Source organism: Ailuropoda melanoleuca, chromosome 3, assembly GCF_002007445.2.
Source record: "Ailuropoda melanoleuca isolate Jingjing chromosome 3, ASM200744v2, whole genome shotgun sequence".
Taxonomy (NCBI): domain Eukaryota; kingdom Metazoa; phylum Chordata; class Mammalia; order Carnivora; family Ursidae; genus Ailuropoda; species Ailuropoda melanoleuca.
In genome coordinates, this window is record NC_048220.1 from 43,797,519 (window position 1) to 43,814,915 (window position 17,397).

General features: G+C 39.2%; 1 protein-coding gene across 4 annotated transcripts in view; it reads right to left on the minus strand.

Moving 5' to 3' along the window:
• Window positions 1–824: 824 nt before the first annotated feature.
• The window catches only part of ADAMTS6 (ADAM metallopeptidase with thrombospondin type 1 motif 6), a 295,037-nt gene continuing 278,464 nt past the window's right edge, over window positions 825–17,397 (minus strand). For all 4 annotated transcript variants that reach the window (XM_034656286.1, XM_002919303.4, XM_034656287.1 and 1 more), the window contains 2 exons: window positions 15,920–16,076; window positions 825–3,939 (listed from right to left, as the gene is read on the minus strand). In XM_034656286.1, coding sequence (XP_034512177.1) covers window positions 3,830–3,939; window positions 15,920–16,076 — 267 coding nt within the window. In that variant the 3' untranslated portion in view covers window positions 825–3,829. The remainder of the gene's footprint in view (window positions 3,940–15,919; window positions 16,077–17,397) is intronic.

The following is a 17,397-nucleotide window of genomic DNA, read 5'->3' on the forward strand; positions in this document are numbered from 1 at the left end:
TTTGGCTCCTAGAACAACCCTGAGGATATACTCTCCAAGACTATCTAATCACTGTACCTGATTTCTTCTGGTGTACCAGGTTGAATGAGTGTGTGGGTGGATGTGGAGGTAAGTAGACTGAACCATAACCTGCTTGGGCATTCCACATCTTCTTATGTAACTGATGAAACTGTCGTTATGAACATACTCAAATAGCTAAGCATGCAGGAGGGTCACCTTCACTTTAGTTGCTGAGTTTCAAAAATTGCTGAGTTACCTCTGCACATGATAGTACACCCCAGCTCAGCAATGGCTGAACCATTAGCTCAGCCTCAGAGGAAACGCCTAAAGGGGGAAAAGTACGTCCCTCATGTTCCTAAGCTCCCCATTGAATCTGAGTAGAAAAATCCTTCTTCAAGTACAAATACTTCTGTTCAGCACCTTTTCCACAATGAAATATCTTGCATCTTTTTCTATGCTAAAGAATTTACATGGAAAGCAAAAGAAGGAGGGAGGCAAAAGAGTCATGGATCAATCTGGACTTCCTTTCTAGTCAGCTATTCTACCTTTCTAGGGTTAGAATAGTTGACTAGTGGCATCTGGGGATAGAGAGCCACCAGAAATACCGAAAGCCCTTGCATTTAATAGTACTGAAATACAAATAAATGCAATCTCTGAGGAGGGTAATAAGGGTGCAACGAATTATCTCAATCCTGGATACTACCTGGATAATTTGGAGAGTGTAGTGCGGTATTCCAAAGGATAGGTGCCTTCTACTGCAAGTTTAACACCAGCTTTTCAGGGAATAGAAAACTTTCATCTGAATCATTCTTACAAGCTGAATTTTTATTTTTACTAAATTATCTATGTTAAAAAAAAAATCTGTGCCTGGTGTGGAATTTCACTCCATCAAGTGTTACAATGACTTTTTCATTTTCATTACAAGCAGGAGAATGAATGTAGGACAAGTGTTAGGAAACATGGCAATAAATTAGAATATAATTTACAAAAGCAAAAAAAAAGTAACAGTGTACCACATTAATACTGAGTATAAAATAATAAGCAACAACTAATCACAATAATACAAAGGTAATTTCATTCTGTATTATTAAGGATACCTATGTGACATTCACTCGAATAAAATTCCTAATGAAATAGACTGTTTGGGGAGTCATATGTATCTCAGTTGGGTATATTCACCTTTCCTTTTTTGGCAGGACTTCATGCCAATGGCAGATACTGCCCTCAGCCATGGGATACCAGTTTCCTTGGGGCTCCCTAAGTAGTCCACATAGCATGCTACTTTCGGAGGGCCTTCTGTGGTGGCTCAGCCTCCACTGACAATCCTGTTGCTATTATTTGGAAAGAGAGCGTATCATGTAGCCATGTGGTTGACTACAGAGTTGGCAGTGGTATTGTGATGTGCTATAGAATATGATTTGTTTCCCCACTCAGGTTTAGTTCTGTTACATTCTGTGCTTGGTTCTTTCTAGCAGAGTAATCCGATGCTGCACCTGGAAGCTCTCTGCTCCTGGCCTTGGGGCTTGTGCACACTCCTGAGGGAACACTAGCTGCCCCCTCTTCTAACGTCAGTCAAGGGAGCCCAGGGCAACGGTCCTCACAACATTCGTTTCCAGGTGAGGTGTAGAACAGACTTAAGTCAGTAATGTAAGAAATCTTTTTGGAATAAAAACATGAGCTGATATTTATGTTGGGGAGAAACAGATCCTGACAGGTAACCTATGCCTAAAATGCCACGGAAAGCACGCATCTTTTATTTCACCAGGGCACATTAGCACCAAGTTAACTGCTCTTTGCAAGGGACCAAGGGATTCAGTGCTGGGGCCATGCTCCTAATGGGCTGCCTCCCCTTCACTGAATAAATGGAGCTTTGGCTCGTCTTCTCAGGGCAGTATACACAGGGGTCCTGGCAATTTTTCTGTATTGTCAGTAGCTCTCTCTGGCAAGCTCAGGGACGTGAGCTGTGGTGTTGAGAGAGGAAGCAGCCAAGAAAATAGGGATGACCACAACGGAGTGTGCAGAACAACATCCGTGCTGACTGTCCATAGCAAACCTGAAGTTTAGGTTGGTTTTTGAAGTCTGTGAGTCTCTTTTCCTTTCTGAAAAAAACTAATCCTCTACCTTAGGTCACGGTGTGGGTGATACACCTGACATGTAGTTTGAGCACACACAGTGACAGGTTTAAGTCAAACATACTCTTTAACTCCAAGCAGTATCTTTACAAGGTAGCCGTTTGGCTGGAGTTTGAGCTGTTGGTGTGGCACGGTGTACACACCTGTAGGATACAGAGCACATTCATCAAGAACCTGCTGCAAACTACAAGTGTTCAAGTACAAAATATAACCAAGTACCCTTTCTTTTTTTCTTTTAATCCCACTGTTGAAGCTTTTGATGAGCATGATACGAAACTTGTGGATGGAGAAAATATGAGCTAGTCAATTTAATTTGGGATTCTGGATTTGATTCTTGAATTTGACTTGCCCAAGAAACTTGGTTTCACATTTAATTGCCATTCAGAGTATCCATTAAAAATACAAAATAGTTGGTTGAGTGACTATTAAAATTATGCTTTATGATCTTTAGGCTTCATGAGTTTTTCTTCTTTGGTTGTTATCCCTTGCCTACTTTAAAACTCACAGAAATAGCACATTTATGTGCAAGCACACGCATCTAACCCACACACTCAAAAGCGCCCGCACACACACACACACACTTGCTCTCATATAAATAAATGCCCTTCTGCCATATCAAAGAAGGGACATCTGGAACCCATCACAATTGTCAGCAAAAGGGTCTGCCTGGTTGTTACTGAGCCAGTCTATCTTTTGCACGGCATCATTTCAGTAAGCTCAACACGCGTGCAACAATCCAACGGGGCAGAAGCTGTTCTGTGGCCGGTGAGGATGTAAACACAATTGAGTTGGGGTGACTCAAAGAAGAACTGAGGCATCCCGTGTGATGGCAGCAAAGGGCCTGGTTCTTCAGTCTCTACCATACCCCTGGTCTGGCTTCTGCATGAAATCGAAATGTTTTTCTCTTAAAGTTTTAATGGAAATCTCAGCTTCACTTGCACAATGGCAAGTTGGCCACAGTCTTTAGCACAGAATTTATAGACTTGCACAGCTGCAGTAACTGATGCACTGCCTTCAACTAAGTCCTTCACTGTTGTTCAGTTTAATAGAGTTTATATATGGCTCACAGCAGTGTTCAGAACAGGGGGATTATTCCTAAGGAAATTAAGTGGAATGAAGAAAAATAATACAAACTTTCATTACTTTTGATTTATAATTGCTCCTTAAATTACAGTTAAAAGCCCGTTTTAGAATTTAAATTGTGGTGCTGTTGTAGTGAGATAAAGTATAGTAAATATTTTTAAGCTATGACTTAAGGTTTCTGAATCTTCTTTTACTTCCATAGTTGACCAAGTCATAACAGCTACATTTTAAACAGTTTTAAATACAAATGGATTCAGTGTCATTGCTAAGTCCATAATAAAAATTATCTTAATGGTCCAGGAGGTAAACAGGCTATTGGATTTACTCGAAAGAACACAAACGTTCCACAGTAAGCAAGTCTCCCTGTGTTGTTTGGATCTCTCCGATCTGGCATTCCCTCCTTAATACTGTGTCCAGCACTTTGGATCAATAAATCCCACTTCACAGAAGTTAAAATAATATTGAAATCCTGTCAGCTAGGGCTGACCAGTGGTTACGTTTTCCACAGGGTAATACATTTGCAAGGACATCAATCCTCTTCCTCTGGGTGGCTCTTTTTGATGGACGCATTTCCACGATGAAATGACAAGGCGCTCTCTCTGGCTTTCCGTGGGTCAGTGTCCTTGGCAGGTCTTACAACACATCTGTCTGAAGTATGCTCGACTACAGAACTTGAACTTCAGCACCAGTGGGCAATAAGCCACTTTGTTCACATCTTTGCACTCTAATGAATGGGGGCAGAAAATGGAAAACAATTAGAGGCACATAAACAAGTGCATAAACAAGCCGATGGGACTGCATGTTCGGCAAGGACCCCCCTGCACCAATCCACCTTGGCTTCCACATCCATGTGGTTTTTGTTTTTGTTTTTAAGCATACCCTGTCTGGTACAGCCTACCAGAAACATTCTTTTGATAGATTTTAACACAATTTAAAAAAAAAATGATTGCAAGGCTTTTCTCCCAGACTTTTATAAGTATGGTGCATGCCCACTGTGTCTTGAAAGAATTACCATTTGTTGGGATAAGTGATCACTTTAGACAGCTTGGAAACATGAGTCATTTTTCTTACAGTGCTTTTATTGCTTCTTTCTCAAGGGTTATTTTATTCAGCAGTGCAAGGTTATCCAAAATCAAACATGAGTTGCATTGTTTGATACCAAAGTACACATGTCTCAAGAGAATCTCTGCATCTGTGAGGCGTGGGGATGGGCCTGGGTGAATGAAAAGGATTGCTGACAGTGGCCTAGATTCAGCAACTACACTAGACAAAGAGGAAAACTTTGAGGGGTTGGCCTCAAATGGCAGCAGTCTGTGGGTTATGGAAACATGTAGAAATGTCTTTTTTTAATTTGGAAGTGAGACATGGCCTTCTTTTTTCCTATGTGTATTTTCTCCTCAGTGCTAGAATTGCCACAGTTGAGGTCTGCAGTTCTTGCAGCCAGAAGGTGAATAAATGATTCTTTCTCCATCTCCCCTTGACGCTGGTTGCAGAAGATGGGGCTAAGGGGCCAGTATAGAGAAGGGCACACCGGTCTTTGATCCTCAGCACTCCTCTCACCCCCATATAACTCCACTACTTCTAATAATGATATTCTTCTCTAGTCCTCTGGTCACTTTTATCTGGGGATTTTAAAATACTTTGTAAACCTAGTAATTAAATTTCCATATGCCTCCCAGAATCAAAGTTCCACCCTCATTTTTCCAGGTGGTTATACTGAAGCATCCTGGGTAAACTGCTGAAGGTAATTAGAATCAGGCAGAACACTGGGTGAAGTTCAGTGTAACAGGACAGTTTTGTTGTTGTTCCTTGCTTGCTTGCTTGCTTATTTGCATGTATATTCCTGGCTTCAGAAATCCATTGAAGTTCTAAGAGATCATATACATGGTACACAAGGCATATGATAAACTTGAGAAATTATATGCGAAGGAATGGGAAAGTTTTCCATTATTATTGAGAAGTAAGGCAACAATTTTATTGATCTCACGTTCCAGCTTTTTCAGTGAAAGACTTAAATTTTAAACAGGAACCCTCAATCTTCTGCAAACATAAACTCTGTCACCATCGAACTCCCTCACTCACAATATGACTTACAAATAATAGTTAGAAATTTGAATAGAAGCTTTCCGCACTAGTATTCCCAACAAATTTAAGTTTTGGCTGAAAGAAGGCCAGAGAGACAAGAAAAATTTCTTTAAAGTTTGAACTAAAAAAAGAAATCAGGTGATATTTTGTGAATCAATTATGAATTTGAGGTGAAAAGACCTCCACATATTTTAATGTGGAGGTCACTTGGCATTTTTTTTTCCTTTTCTCTCTGTCATGACCAGTGAAAAGTAATCAAAACAGGTTTAGACTAAGAACATTTTTCTCAGGGAAAAAAGTTTTATCAATATTACCAAGAGGGATATATTGTCAAGGTAAAGCAATCATTAAAATGATGAGAACAGCGCTTGGGTGGCTCAGTCGCTTAAGCATCTGCCTTACGCTCAGGTCACGATCTCAGGGTCCTGGGATCAAGCCCCACATCCGGCTCTCTGTTCAGTGGGGAGTCTGCTTCTCCCTCTCACTTTCCCTCTGTGCTCTCTCTCTCTCAAATAAATAAATAAAATCTTTTTTAAAAATGAGAAAAGCCAACACAGTATCATTTGTCTTTAATTCCAAATCACCATCCTAATGGGGCAACCCGCCAGCAGAGACTACCCCTCTCAGAGTTGGCAGCGGGGCTTGATGGGATTGTGTCAAAGACAAAATAAATTTTAGCCAAAATATAAAAATGATTTAATTGATACACAGAGAGAGGAAGACTGGTTGCTTTAATAGTACAAGGAAATAAAATTAGAAGCCAGGCTGCCCTGGTTTAATCCTAGTTTTCTCATTTACTGACTTTATGACTCTGAACAAACAGCCTCTCTGTGCCTGAGTTTTCCCCTCTGTAAACAGGGATGATGAGGGTGCCCACTTCCACACATAACATGTATATCCTATGATGCCACCTGGAGCAGTGCATATAAGGTTTATCAGCACTTGATAAATGTAAGACATTGAATTACGACTGTTATCACCTCTATTAGTTATTACCTCGTACCACCTGATGACAGTAAGTTGTCCTCTGACTTTCTCCATGAGGATGCAATATTTAGATTACTACTGAGAAAATGCTGTCCTATTGACACAAGTCAGTATTTTCTGGGGTTCAATTTTATTGGGAGATTCATTTCCCCATTCTTGGAAGACTCATTTCCCCATTCATTCCCCATTGCTTCTGGTCCAGGAAAATTGTGAGATAAGCAAAATACAAGCAAATTCATAGATTTTTCTTTTAGATTTAGACCTTGGAATCTGATTCCATAACATATAAAACTAATGAATACAAATAATCATAAGTTGTTCCTCCAATTACCCCACCATTGACCCATTCAGGCTATTACAAATATAAATAACTTGGGATTCAGCTTCTTAGGTGGGTGCTGGAAGTGAGAGGACTCTCCTCACCGTGCAGAGGCCCAGAGCACAGTCCTTTGGCCAGGAGCAGTGTCTAGCCTCGGGGTAGGCTGGAAGCCAGCTGCCAGGGTGTCCCTCTCTGAACTTTCCAATACCCCTCTCAAGTTAGTTGTCAACTAAGTTGATTCCAACCAGCTTGACTGAAAGCAGGATGTCATTTGGGTCCTGGGAGCAGCATCAAGTTTAGAGAGGCAGGCACTCCTTAGGAGCACACACGACCTGCCTGCCACAGCACCGTAACACAGTGGTGAGCGGCAGCAGATCTGGAGTGAGCTGGGCCGGGGAGTGCATTCTGGAGCGGCTTCTTCCCCGTATGTGATCATCCTGGGCCAAGTTCCTTCACCTCTCTAAGGCTCAGTTTCTTCATCTGTGAAGTAGAGACCCATGACAAGACCTGCTCTGCAAGATGTGGTGAAGTGAGGCACACATGGGATAGCACTTACAAAGTCCCGTGGCGCCTGGCACAGAGGAATCAGTCTGTTAGCTCCCGTTATTACCACCAACACATCTGCCTCTGAGATCAACCACTGTGTATTATGTCTCTGGGATCCCTGTCAAAATGTACCAAGGCTCTCAGGGAGAGGTACACACTGGCATGCATAAGCAAATTAACAAAAAGATATTAAACAGAGAGCAGGTAAATCATAATGGGGTGGGGTGGGGAGAGAGGGGGGAGGAGCCAGGGCTGGGGATGCCAAGATGGGGACAATAGGCCTTGATAAGACATTAAAGTGGAGACCCTGGGGCTGCCTAAGGACATGCAGCCTTGACGGAGTGTGGGGGCTCCCAGGAAGGAAGATCCCTGAGGAGAGACCCCATTCCTACTTCTTGGTTTTGCCTTCTAGAGACTGTCTAGACAGCGAGAATCAATCTTTGTACTGATGGAAATCTATTTACCAGAGAAGGTCAGCCGTGACTGGTTTTTCATTATCTCAGTCTTTTAACGTCACAAGAGCTTAATCCAGTAATGATCACATTAAAAATAATTTATTAGGTGCTTCCTATGTGCCAGGAACTGCCTGGTGGTTTTACATATTTATATATTTAGTCCTTTGACAAATATAAAACATCAGATTTACATAGATGGCTTTCCAAATTTATATATAATCCTTCCATGATATAAAACATCAGATTTACATAGATGGCAAAACTGAAGCTCACAATCATTAGGAAAACCAGGCTGGCCATACAGCTGGTCAGTCTAAGAGCTGGGACTAGGACCCCTCAGTTTTGGCAGCATTCTTGGCATGAAACTACAAAAAGGTTACTGCCTCTCAAGACTTCTGTATTCTTGGCTGTTACCAAAAGTCACGAGTCAACCCTTGGTGGCATCATTATCAGAAAATTTGCTCTGCCACCTTAGAAAAGGGGAATTAAAAAAAAAAATAACCCACACCCAACAGGGGGGCTTGAACTTACAATCCCAAGATCAAGAGTAGCATGGTCCACTGACTAAGCCAGTTAGGTGACTGGAGAATGAGCAGGGTTTCTTACTTTTTATTTTTTATTTTTTTATTTTTTATAATAATTTTTTACTATGTTCTGTTAGTCACCATACAGTACATCCTTAGTTTTTGATGTAACATTCCATGATTCATTATGAACAAGGTTTTTTAAAAGAAGGGTTCTAGATCACAGATATTTGAAAAAGCCTGAATACTTTTCTTCAGCTTTACAACTCCTTGTTCAATTGTGTAAAATGACATAAGTGAAAGGTGATTTGAGACACACCAAGAAGTTTTAAAGCTCCACTATCAGAAAGCTGAATGTAATCTTAAATATACTAGGAACAGTTTTAAATTATCCTGAGGCATTCAGCCCATCTGCCACTTTTTTAGCTTACCTAGAGAGGATTGACTTGTTGAGCTCTTGAATTGACTCATTGACATTCTGCTGATGCAGTCAAGAAGGCTTCATTATAAAATTTATTCACTAGTCTGCTTTATTCTCAAAGCCATTAAAAATATGAAATAATGTAAGTGATGAATCACTCAATTCTACACCGGAAACTAATTGCACCGTATGTTAACTAACTGGAATTTAAATAAAAACTTAAAAAAAGAAATAATCTTCTCACCCTTGAATCAATACACAATACAGCTTACATTTGTGATAAAAACTATTCCGGAAAAGCTCTGCATAATTAAACTACAGTTTCCCGTTGAAATCAAAACAATAATGTTCTGTTTTAGTTTCTGAATGATCTTCAGTAGGCATTGATTTCTAGCTAATCTCTAAAATATCTTAACAACCAAAAGCTTCTCTATACCTATGTAATACATAATCTGTAAATAAGCTACTATACTAGGAGACTTATTAAAAGGAATCCTTTAGTTAGAAACTTTTTGTAATATAATTACTCTCTAATTTATCTATTTGGAGGGGCTGATCTTCATTATCATATTTTCTTCATGCAGATACCCTTATATCCACGTTTTTTTAAGTACTGGAATCTAAGCCAGCAGGGTCAAGGATTTTTAAGATGAAGGAGCTTGACTTTTCTCTTCTGCCATCTACATGGTACCAGCTAAGTACTGTCCTGGGAGAGAAAGATAAGGCACTCATTCTACCTTTTCTCTTGTGATGCCATGGGAAGGGTGAGAGGTCCTACTGTGTGGTTTCTAGGGAATATTGTGCGGACCTAACTAGCTTCTCCTTTTTTATTTCCCACCTCTCCCTGAAAATAAAATTTCACTTTACCCAAGGCCAGATATTTCTAGTGGGGAGAAAAAATTTATGGAGTATTCCTTAATTCTTCTCAGGGACACTTGGGAGTATATCAAGGGCTGAAAGCCAAACCGTAGGCCCCGTGATAGGAACTAGACCCATTATTAGAATCTTAAGTAACCTGCCAGGTATGCTAGAGTGGGTGTCTCACTGGTAATCCGGGTTTTGGTAGAGTTGAATGATAAAATAAGACAACCTGTTTCATAGGCAACACATGAATCTACTTATCATTGATGTGCCAACAGGTTTTTTCCCCAGGTGCTTTAATCTTTCAAATCTCTGACCTAAAAGACATGATTTCAAAGTAGTCACACTGAACAGAGGCTTATAAATTTAGGATGCAATTGGATTCAGATTCATTGTGACTCTGAAGGCTTCACTTGGTCTAAGCAGTACAAGAGCAACTCCTGAGATTTGGTGCTTTTGCATAAAACCCTACAAAGCCTAGCTATCATTGGAGTGACTTGGGGTACATAGGGACATATCCTCTCATGACCAGGTTGGACCATTCAGCATCTTTCTATGGAGAATGCACACCCTGTGTGCCTAAAACTCTTTATGAGATTCAGAGGAACAACACAGTAAGTACAGACTTATGACTTAAGCACCTTAGGGTCTATCTTTTGGATTACAAAAGTACAACCAGCTGTGCCTCTGTCAAACTGCCCAGGGAAATGCAGAGCCTAGTGAGAGGTGAGATGGCAAAGGCTGTGCATGTGAATGCGCAGTGCAGGAGTCGGGGGTGAGCGGTGTGAACTCAGGATTTTTCCTGAAAAAACTATACTTGAGCCCTTGATACATTAGATAGTCAGACTGGAAAAGGATGAATTAACAAGTTTCCCTTGGGAACTTGACATGATCATTGCAGCGGGAATAGTCCACCAACTTTTCATCCTCAAAGTAAGATAATATCAACTATAAAACTTGATTCCAATTTCATCTTACCATGGACTAAGCCCTTCCTTTTTCTCTTTGTTTTCTCAGTTTCTCTTTACCCAGTCTTATTCCCTGGATGCCACCCACATTCATCCTCAAGGTGGTATGATCCCAACACAAACCCCAGGGTTCCCTGTAAACCAGACAGCCAGGAATGTGAACCTGAGTGCTAGGGTGCATTACGAGCTTTTTAAAATGGCAAAGGAAAAAACTACTCTTCCTCACCTCCTTCAAATCAAAGTCTTCAAATGACGTTCATGGTCTCTTTCACTGGTTTTAACATATCAGATGCTGTTTTGTTCTGGGGGTCTGATGAGATTTCTGGAGCAGTTCAGGTTTTCTCCTAGTTGTTCATTTGAGGGAGACTGAGACCCACCAAAGCCACTGTTAGACAGCCCGAGCTGGTAAACCAATGCACACTAACCACACCTTTCCTGGGTTGGTTACCAGCTCATGGCACACCAGGAATACAGTAGGCAGAAGGTAGAAGGTAATAACCTGGCAGCAGTAAATACTAGATGACAGAGTGCCCTGTGCTACTGAGAGGCTGAAAAGACTCACCATATAAACTACAAGCGAACCTGAAACTGCATAAGGTGAATAAAATGGCATTTGGGATAGAATTTCAGGTAAGCTTGAGCAGGATAGTCCCAGCTGCCAGATGTACTTTAAAAAATTACTCTGAGTAGTACTTTAGATGCAGTGATACCCAGTGTGTCTGTACTTCATTCTTGGCAGCAAATTAGAGTTACCTTCCTGATGGCAGTCTGTCAAAATCAAGCCTATAATGCTTTAACTCTTCACTGAAGGCTTTCAAGAATTAAACACTAAAGCAGATGTTGAACATGGCAAAACATATCTCCCTTCTTACTTCTCCTATTTCCCTCTTACTATTTATTTTTAATATCTTGATGCTTCACTTCTTAGTTTCATTCTCATTATTCTTTGTTGTCTTAACCTCCCTCCATGTCTTCAATCTCTTTCCATTGTTTATTTTATTTTTAGTTTTAAAAATTGTACTCAAATTCCATTATTTTATTATGCTTTTGGGGATGAATGTGCTTAACTTCCTTATAGATTCCTAAATTCCCTTATCATGATTTATAGTATCTACTAACCAAAATCTAAATGGGAGTCATCCTGGATACCTCCAAATCTCTCATCCCCATGTCTGACTGCTCATCAGTTTTTTTTTTAATTCTCCTTTCCATTTTATTCTTTTTTCTAATTCATTACTCTCCTTCTGATTTCTACTATATCTGCCTCAGTTCAAGCCTTCATCATCTCAAGTGTGGACTCTTCTTCCACACAAGGCTGACTTCTCGCTGCCCCTTCACACTCCTGCCATCCCAAGCATGTCACTCCCCAATTTACTTCACTTGTTCTCTAGAACTTCTAAACAGAGACCTAACTATCTTCCACAATGTGCAGGACCCTCCAAAACCAAGTCTCTGTGTCTCTCTTTGTAGCCACATCTCCACTGTCTGCTCATCTGCCAACCCACTGCACCTGTACTAAACTACCTCCAGGCCCCCCACGACTGCACATCCTTGTCCTCTGCCAGGAATGCCCAGCATCTGTATGTCTTCTTGGCAAATTGTTTCATACCTTCCAGTGCCCCACTCAAGCCTGAATTCTCCATGATGCTTCTGCTGATTACCCCCTCCTCTGTGTACTCATTATAACTTCTTTCTACTCTGTTAGAGTACTGCCCATATTGCGAAAATTATTTGTTGCCACTCCCAATAAACTGTGCTCCGTTTGAGGAAAAGGACCTTGTCATATTTCTTTCATAGTCTCAGTGCCTGGCACATAGTCAGTAACGTTTACTAAGTAAATAATAATGGTTGGGTGAATGGAGCACATTATTGAAAAACTATTACCTTGAGGGATGGACAGATAGATATATATGTGATAAATCAAGCTCAGGAAAATATTAATGCTGGAATCCAGGTGGTGGGTGTTCATTGTATAATTCTTTCAACTTTGCTGTTATGTTTGAAACTTTTTATTATTTTCATAATAAAATGTTAGAATGGGAACCAACTCCTAAACTGTGGCTGTTAAAACAATTCTCAAGATTCTATCCCTTTCACCCATAGAGATCCCACTGAAAAACTATATTTTAGACGCTAAGGGATCTCCCTTAGTCCTACTCTGTCTTGGGGTAGAGCTGAACTAGTTTCTTAGCAGCCTCCCACTAACAGTCAAGAGAACCTGATTCTGCTGGGGAAGAAGGGGTCCTCTTCTACTCTCCTGCAATAACCAGAGCCTACTCCTTTCCCCACTGCCAGACTTCTCTCCCAACTCTCCCTTAGTAAGAGGCATTTCTTCTCTCTCTGATCTGATTTCCAGAAGTCTTATTTATTTATTTATTTATTTATTTATTTATTTATTTATTTATTTGTTAAAACGATTTTATTTATTTGAGAGAGAGAACAAGCATGAGCAGGAAGGAAGGGCAGATAAGGATGTACTGTATGGTGACTAACATAACATAATAAAATTTTTTTAAAAAAAGGAAGGAAGGAAAGGCAGAGAGAGAGGAAGAAGTAAGCTCCCTGCTGAGCAGGGACCCAATGTGGGGCTCGATCCCAGAATCCCAGGATCATGACTGAACCAAAAGCAGATGCTTAACTGACTGAGCCACCCAGGCGCCCCCCAGAAGTCATATTAGATCACTCATATTAATTTCATGCAAGAACCTCTTCTCTTTTGAAATCCATGTTATCTGCCCATTTCATATCTTTATGAATGATAACTTATGATTTAATTCAACCATTTCATCCTCTTTTCCCAGAGCGCACACTGGGTTATTTTTCCAACTACACATTACAGCTGGTTCACAGACCACTTTAGTCTATGAAGCTTGCCTTGATCTAAAAAATTAAAGTCATGGTCTTCCATTTCAACTCTCTTAGCACTATGTCAACTGCTCCACATAACACCTTCTACCCTCCTTTTTTTTAGTATCTTCCCTGTAAGACTATGAACTGATAAATGCACTTGAATTTTCCATAATGAATGGCCAAAGCTGGCCACAACAAGCATTCAATAATTAGCTGCTGATGAAATGAGCTATAGTTTCAGGTATTTAAATGTATTCAATATATGCTATTGAAAAGCCAACGAGAACACAAAACAAGTTATGATAGACATACTCACTTTAAATCTAATTTTGTAAGAGCGATCATCTTTCTTTTCAATGAGTCAGCAGCTTTACGGAATAATAGTTCTAAGATTAGTCATATTTTGCAGGATTAACAATTTCCTAAAAGTTTCCTCCTTTACTAAGAAGGCTAAAAATACTATCTTAATTGCTTATTTCAAATTAATATTAATAAAAAGTGATTTGGCCAGGCAGATTAAATAACCATGAGGTGTTTCTCCAAATAATTCAAGAAACCTCAGATTAACACCATTTTAAGAGAATTTCTTTAAGGCGGAAGTAAGTCCAGTTGCAAATGATATTTTGCCCACCCTGAAAACTTTGCATCTCCAGCTGTGAAGCTTTTGTATGATATTTAACCACTAGAGAAAAGCTTTTGGGGAAATTACTAAAATGCCTAAGATGAAGCTATAAACATAATTTCAACATACATCTTGCTGTGGGCGTGTTAAAAAGCCAGTTATTTCAGCAATGACTGAGCCTGAATCTATTGACTCAGGATGATGGTCAAGCTAGAAGTGTTGCTACTTTATAACCAGAAGCTCTGTTTTCATGTTAAATACCCACCTTAAAAAGTGAATTAAAAATAGCATAAAAATGTACTTGAAACTGACATGTTCTTGGGCTCTGCCAAATCTGGATTCAAATACTGAGTCTGCTACTTCCTAGTCTTATAATTTGGGCAAGTCACTATCATTCTCTGTGCCTCAATTTCCTCATCAGAAATACCAACTCTTGGAAGGTTCTTGTCATAATTATAACATGCATGTGTATGCACGTACACACACATACACAGATATTTATGTATATGAAACATATAAGGCAGATAATAAATATAAAGGGCCTACCACAATACCCAACACAAAGTAATTTAATATGATAGTTATATCCTCTTTTCCACCTCAACCTTTTATCTTCCAACTCAGAAAGAAAAATGGACCTCCAAACCCATGTGATTGATTCCTAATAATTTATAATGGATAAAGTTGTTTGCTGGTCTTATACAAGAGAGATATTTTTATTTAGATCATTTAAAAGAGATTGTTTTGCTAGGAAAATACTTTGGTTTGTCATGGATTTTGAGTCCTTCTCAAGAGAAGAAAAGCTAGATTTCTAGAATGTCCCTTATCAAAGGAACAAAAAAGTAGATGACATCAGAGCCAGAAATTTTGCAAATTAAAATTGTGATTTTGAATTGATGTAGGGTAAGGCTATATTTATCTGAAAGAGTAAATTATACAGTAAGGATATTGTGTTGAGGCTCAGATATAAAAACCAGTACATTTGCAAAGACGCAAGTTCTCTGCATCCTGTCATACAAGACGATTGTTCTTCCTAAAATAAAATCCCTAAGGAAACATTTTAAAATAGTGAATGCAATTTTTTAAAAAAATCCTTTAAACTGGATACATTTGGTCAAAATGAACAGATCTCTTCTTAATAGGTTCATGAGCACATAATTTTCATTTGAAAAATATTAACAGATTATGTTCAGGATAGTTCTCTACTTTTGTTTTAAGGAGAGCCCTATAACTAAGTTTCCTACATAATTTAAATTAGTAGCTTCTTGTGCTGTATTTGAGCATGCCTCTATTTTCATATGACTAGGCAGTCTGAATTTCCTGACTATGCCATATTTGCCTCTATACTTCCCATGGTTTCATTAGAGTGCCTCTTACATAGCAGTATTCAGGAAATTTTAAATGAATGCCTAAGTGAATAAATAAAATATATTTATTGAAATAAGATATAAGAAAATTCAGAATTTGGGCTGGCATCTGCTATTAATAAACAGATTTCCCAATACATAAGAAAGAAAAATTTCAGAGCCCAAAGAATTTTGTCTTCCTCTATAAACAGCTATGTAATTATCTTTTTCTTCTTTTCTACAATAAGAAAATTAGCCCTTGAAACACAAATAGTTTCAGACATATGCTTTACTTATATGTACAATAGGAATGAATTTTAATCTTCAGGATGATAGAGATCCATTGTCATATCCCAAAAGAAGGAAGTTTTCACTTCAAACTGTGGTTCATTAGAAAACATCTCTATATTTTGGCACAAGTCAAACATAGAATGCTAGGTTGGATGTGACCTTAGAGGTTACCCACTCCAAACTCTCATTGTATAAATAAGTAAACTTAGCTCCAGAAAGGTTAAGTGACTTAACAAGGTCATATAGTTAGTGTCAGAGTCAGGGAAAAAATGTAGGTTTCCTTATCGCATATCCAGTAAACATGCAGCTTTCACAAATGCTCTATGCAAACTACACTACAACGGGGGCTTAATGGGGCTCTTTAAACCGTGGGAACCAGTTCAGGTGAGTCACTAGAGACCACAAGCCCTTTCTCCATGGGAAACTCACCTTCAGTACTGGAAATGGGGGTACTGTCACATTTGCTTTCACACTGCTGCATCGATGGAGGCCGAACAGTTTCTGGACAGTCCCCAGACGCCTGTCCAGTGTAGGAGAGACACTGCACAGTCCTCATCTGCTGGCCAAGGCCACACTGAGCAGAACACTAAACTCAAAGACACACAGAGAAACAAAATACTGATCTCAAAAATTTTCAGGAGGTAAAAAGATACTATATCTTTTCAAATACTATATATATTAGCTTTTAAAGTCCATATGAAGTTCATCTTGGGGAGGTGTATGATTAAGTCATTCTCCTCTAGAATTGGTTTGGAAATTCACAGATCATGTGATTACCCTAGAAAATGGAAGCAACATAGTTCCCAAGAAACAAGAGATTTCTTGGGCTATTTTTCTAATAGTTCCAAGCAGGTGAACTGTCACAGGAGTATAATAAGAAGACCCTCAGGATGAGGTAGAATAATTAGAGATCCTAGGGCTGGACATCACTTGTGCTCCCTATTTATAGGGCCTATTGGCAAACAATCTGATGGTCTACTGGAGCGCTGTGAATCTGATCAAAATGTGAGTTCAGTGTAAGAGCAGTGATGGCTGTGCAGGCCGGTGATGGGGACCAGTTAAAAAAAAAAAAGAGCTTAAATAAGTACCTTGAGTTTTCTAAGGTACTGTCAGTCACACAAATGTGAACCAAGTAGCATGTCTCCCTCTCCTTTTTCATCTACTCAGGAATTCATTTACTTCAGAACTGAAATTATTCTCAGAGTGACTTAGTTTCAGCTGGGACTAATCAGCTGTCCAGGCTGAAGAATGAAGCTGGGTCTGCCCTTTTGGGCCTGCCACACAGAATGCCAGCAAAGCCTGTGAGATTTGGGATCAAGGAGATGAGCTAGCCAGTGCCAAGATGTTGTTGGTGATGGTGATGTTTACAAGGTAAACAAACTGAGGTCCTATTGAATTTATTTGTAAAAACTCTCAAATCACTTACAGGACTTGCAAGGATATTCACAGACACATTCATCAAAGAAATGTTTAAATACAAAATGACAAACAAATGGACCATAAAAATGGATTAAAGCATCCTTGAGAATGTATTTTAGTTTTAGGAAACTGAATTTAAAATATAGATGAGAAGAAAAGGACTTGACAATATTTAAAAGAATAATCTGAAATTGATTATTGTAAATGTGGCAAAATCACTAACATGCAAAAACTTTCAACTGACCTTTATATAATAGTGCACTGCAACAAAGAATATGTAAGGAAGGAAATGTTTACCTGGTTTAAATAAAAATTATGATAGCATGTCTGTACTGATTCTTTAATAGCTTATCAATTTCATATTATGAAACCGTTACACTTCCACAGTGACACACATAATTGCTTATAATGCCTACCTTATCATGTGTATTCCACTTAAGTATTTTATAAATTAAATACTGCTATACAAATGCAAATTATTAATTATT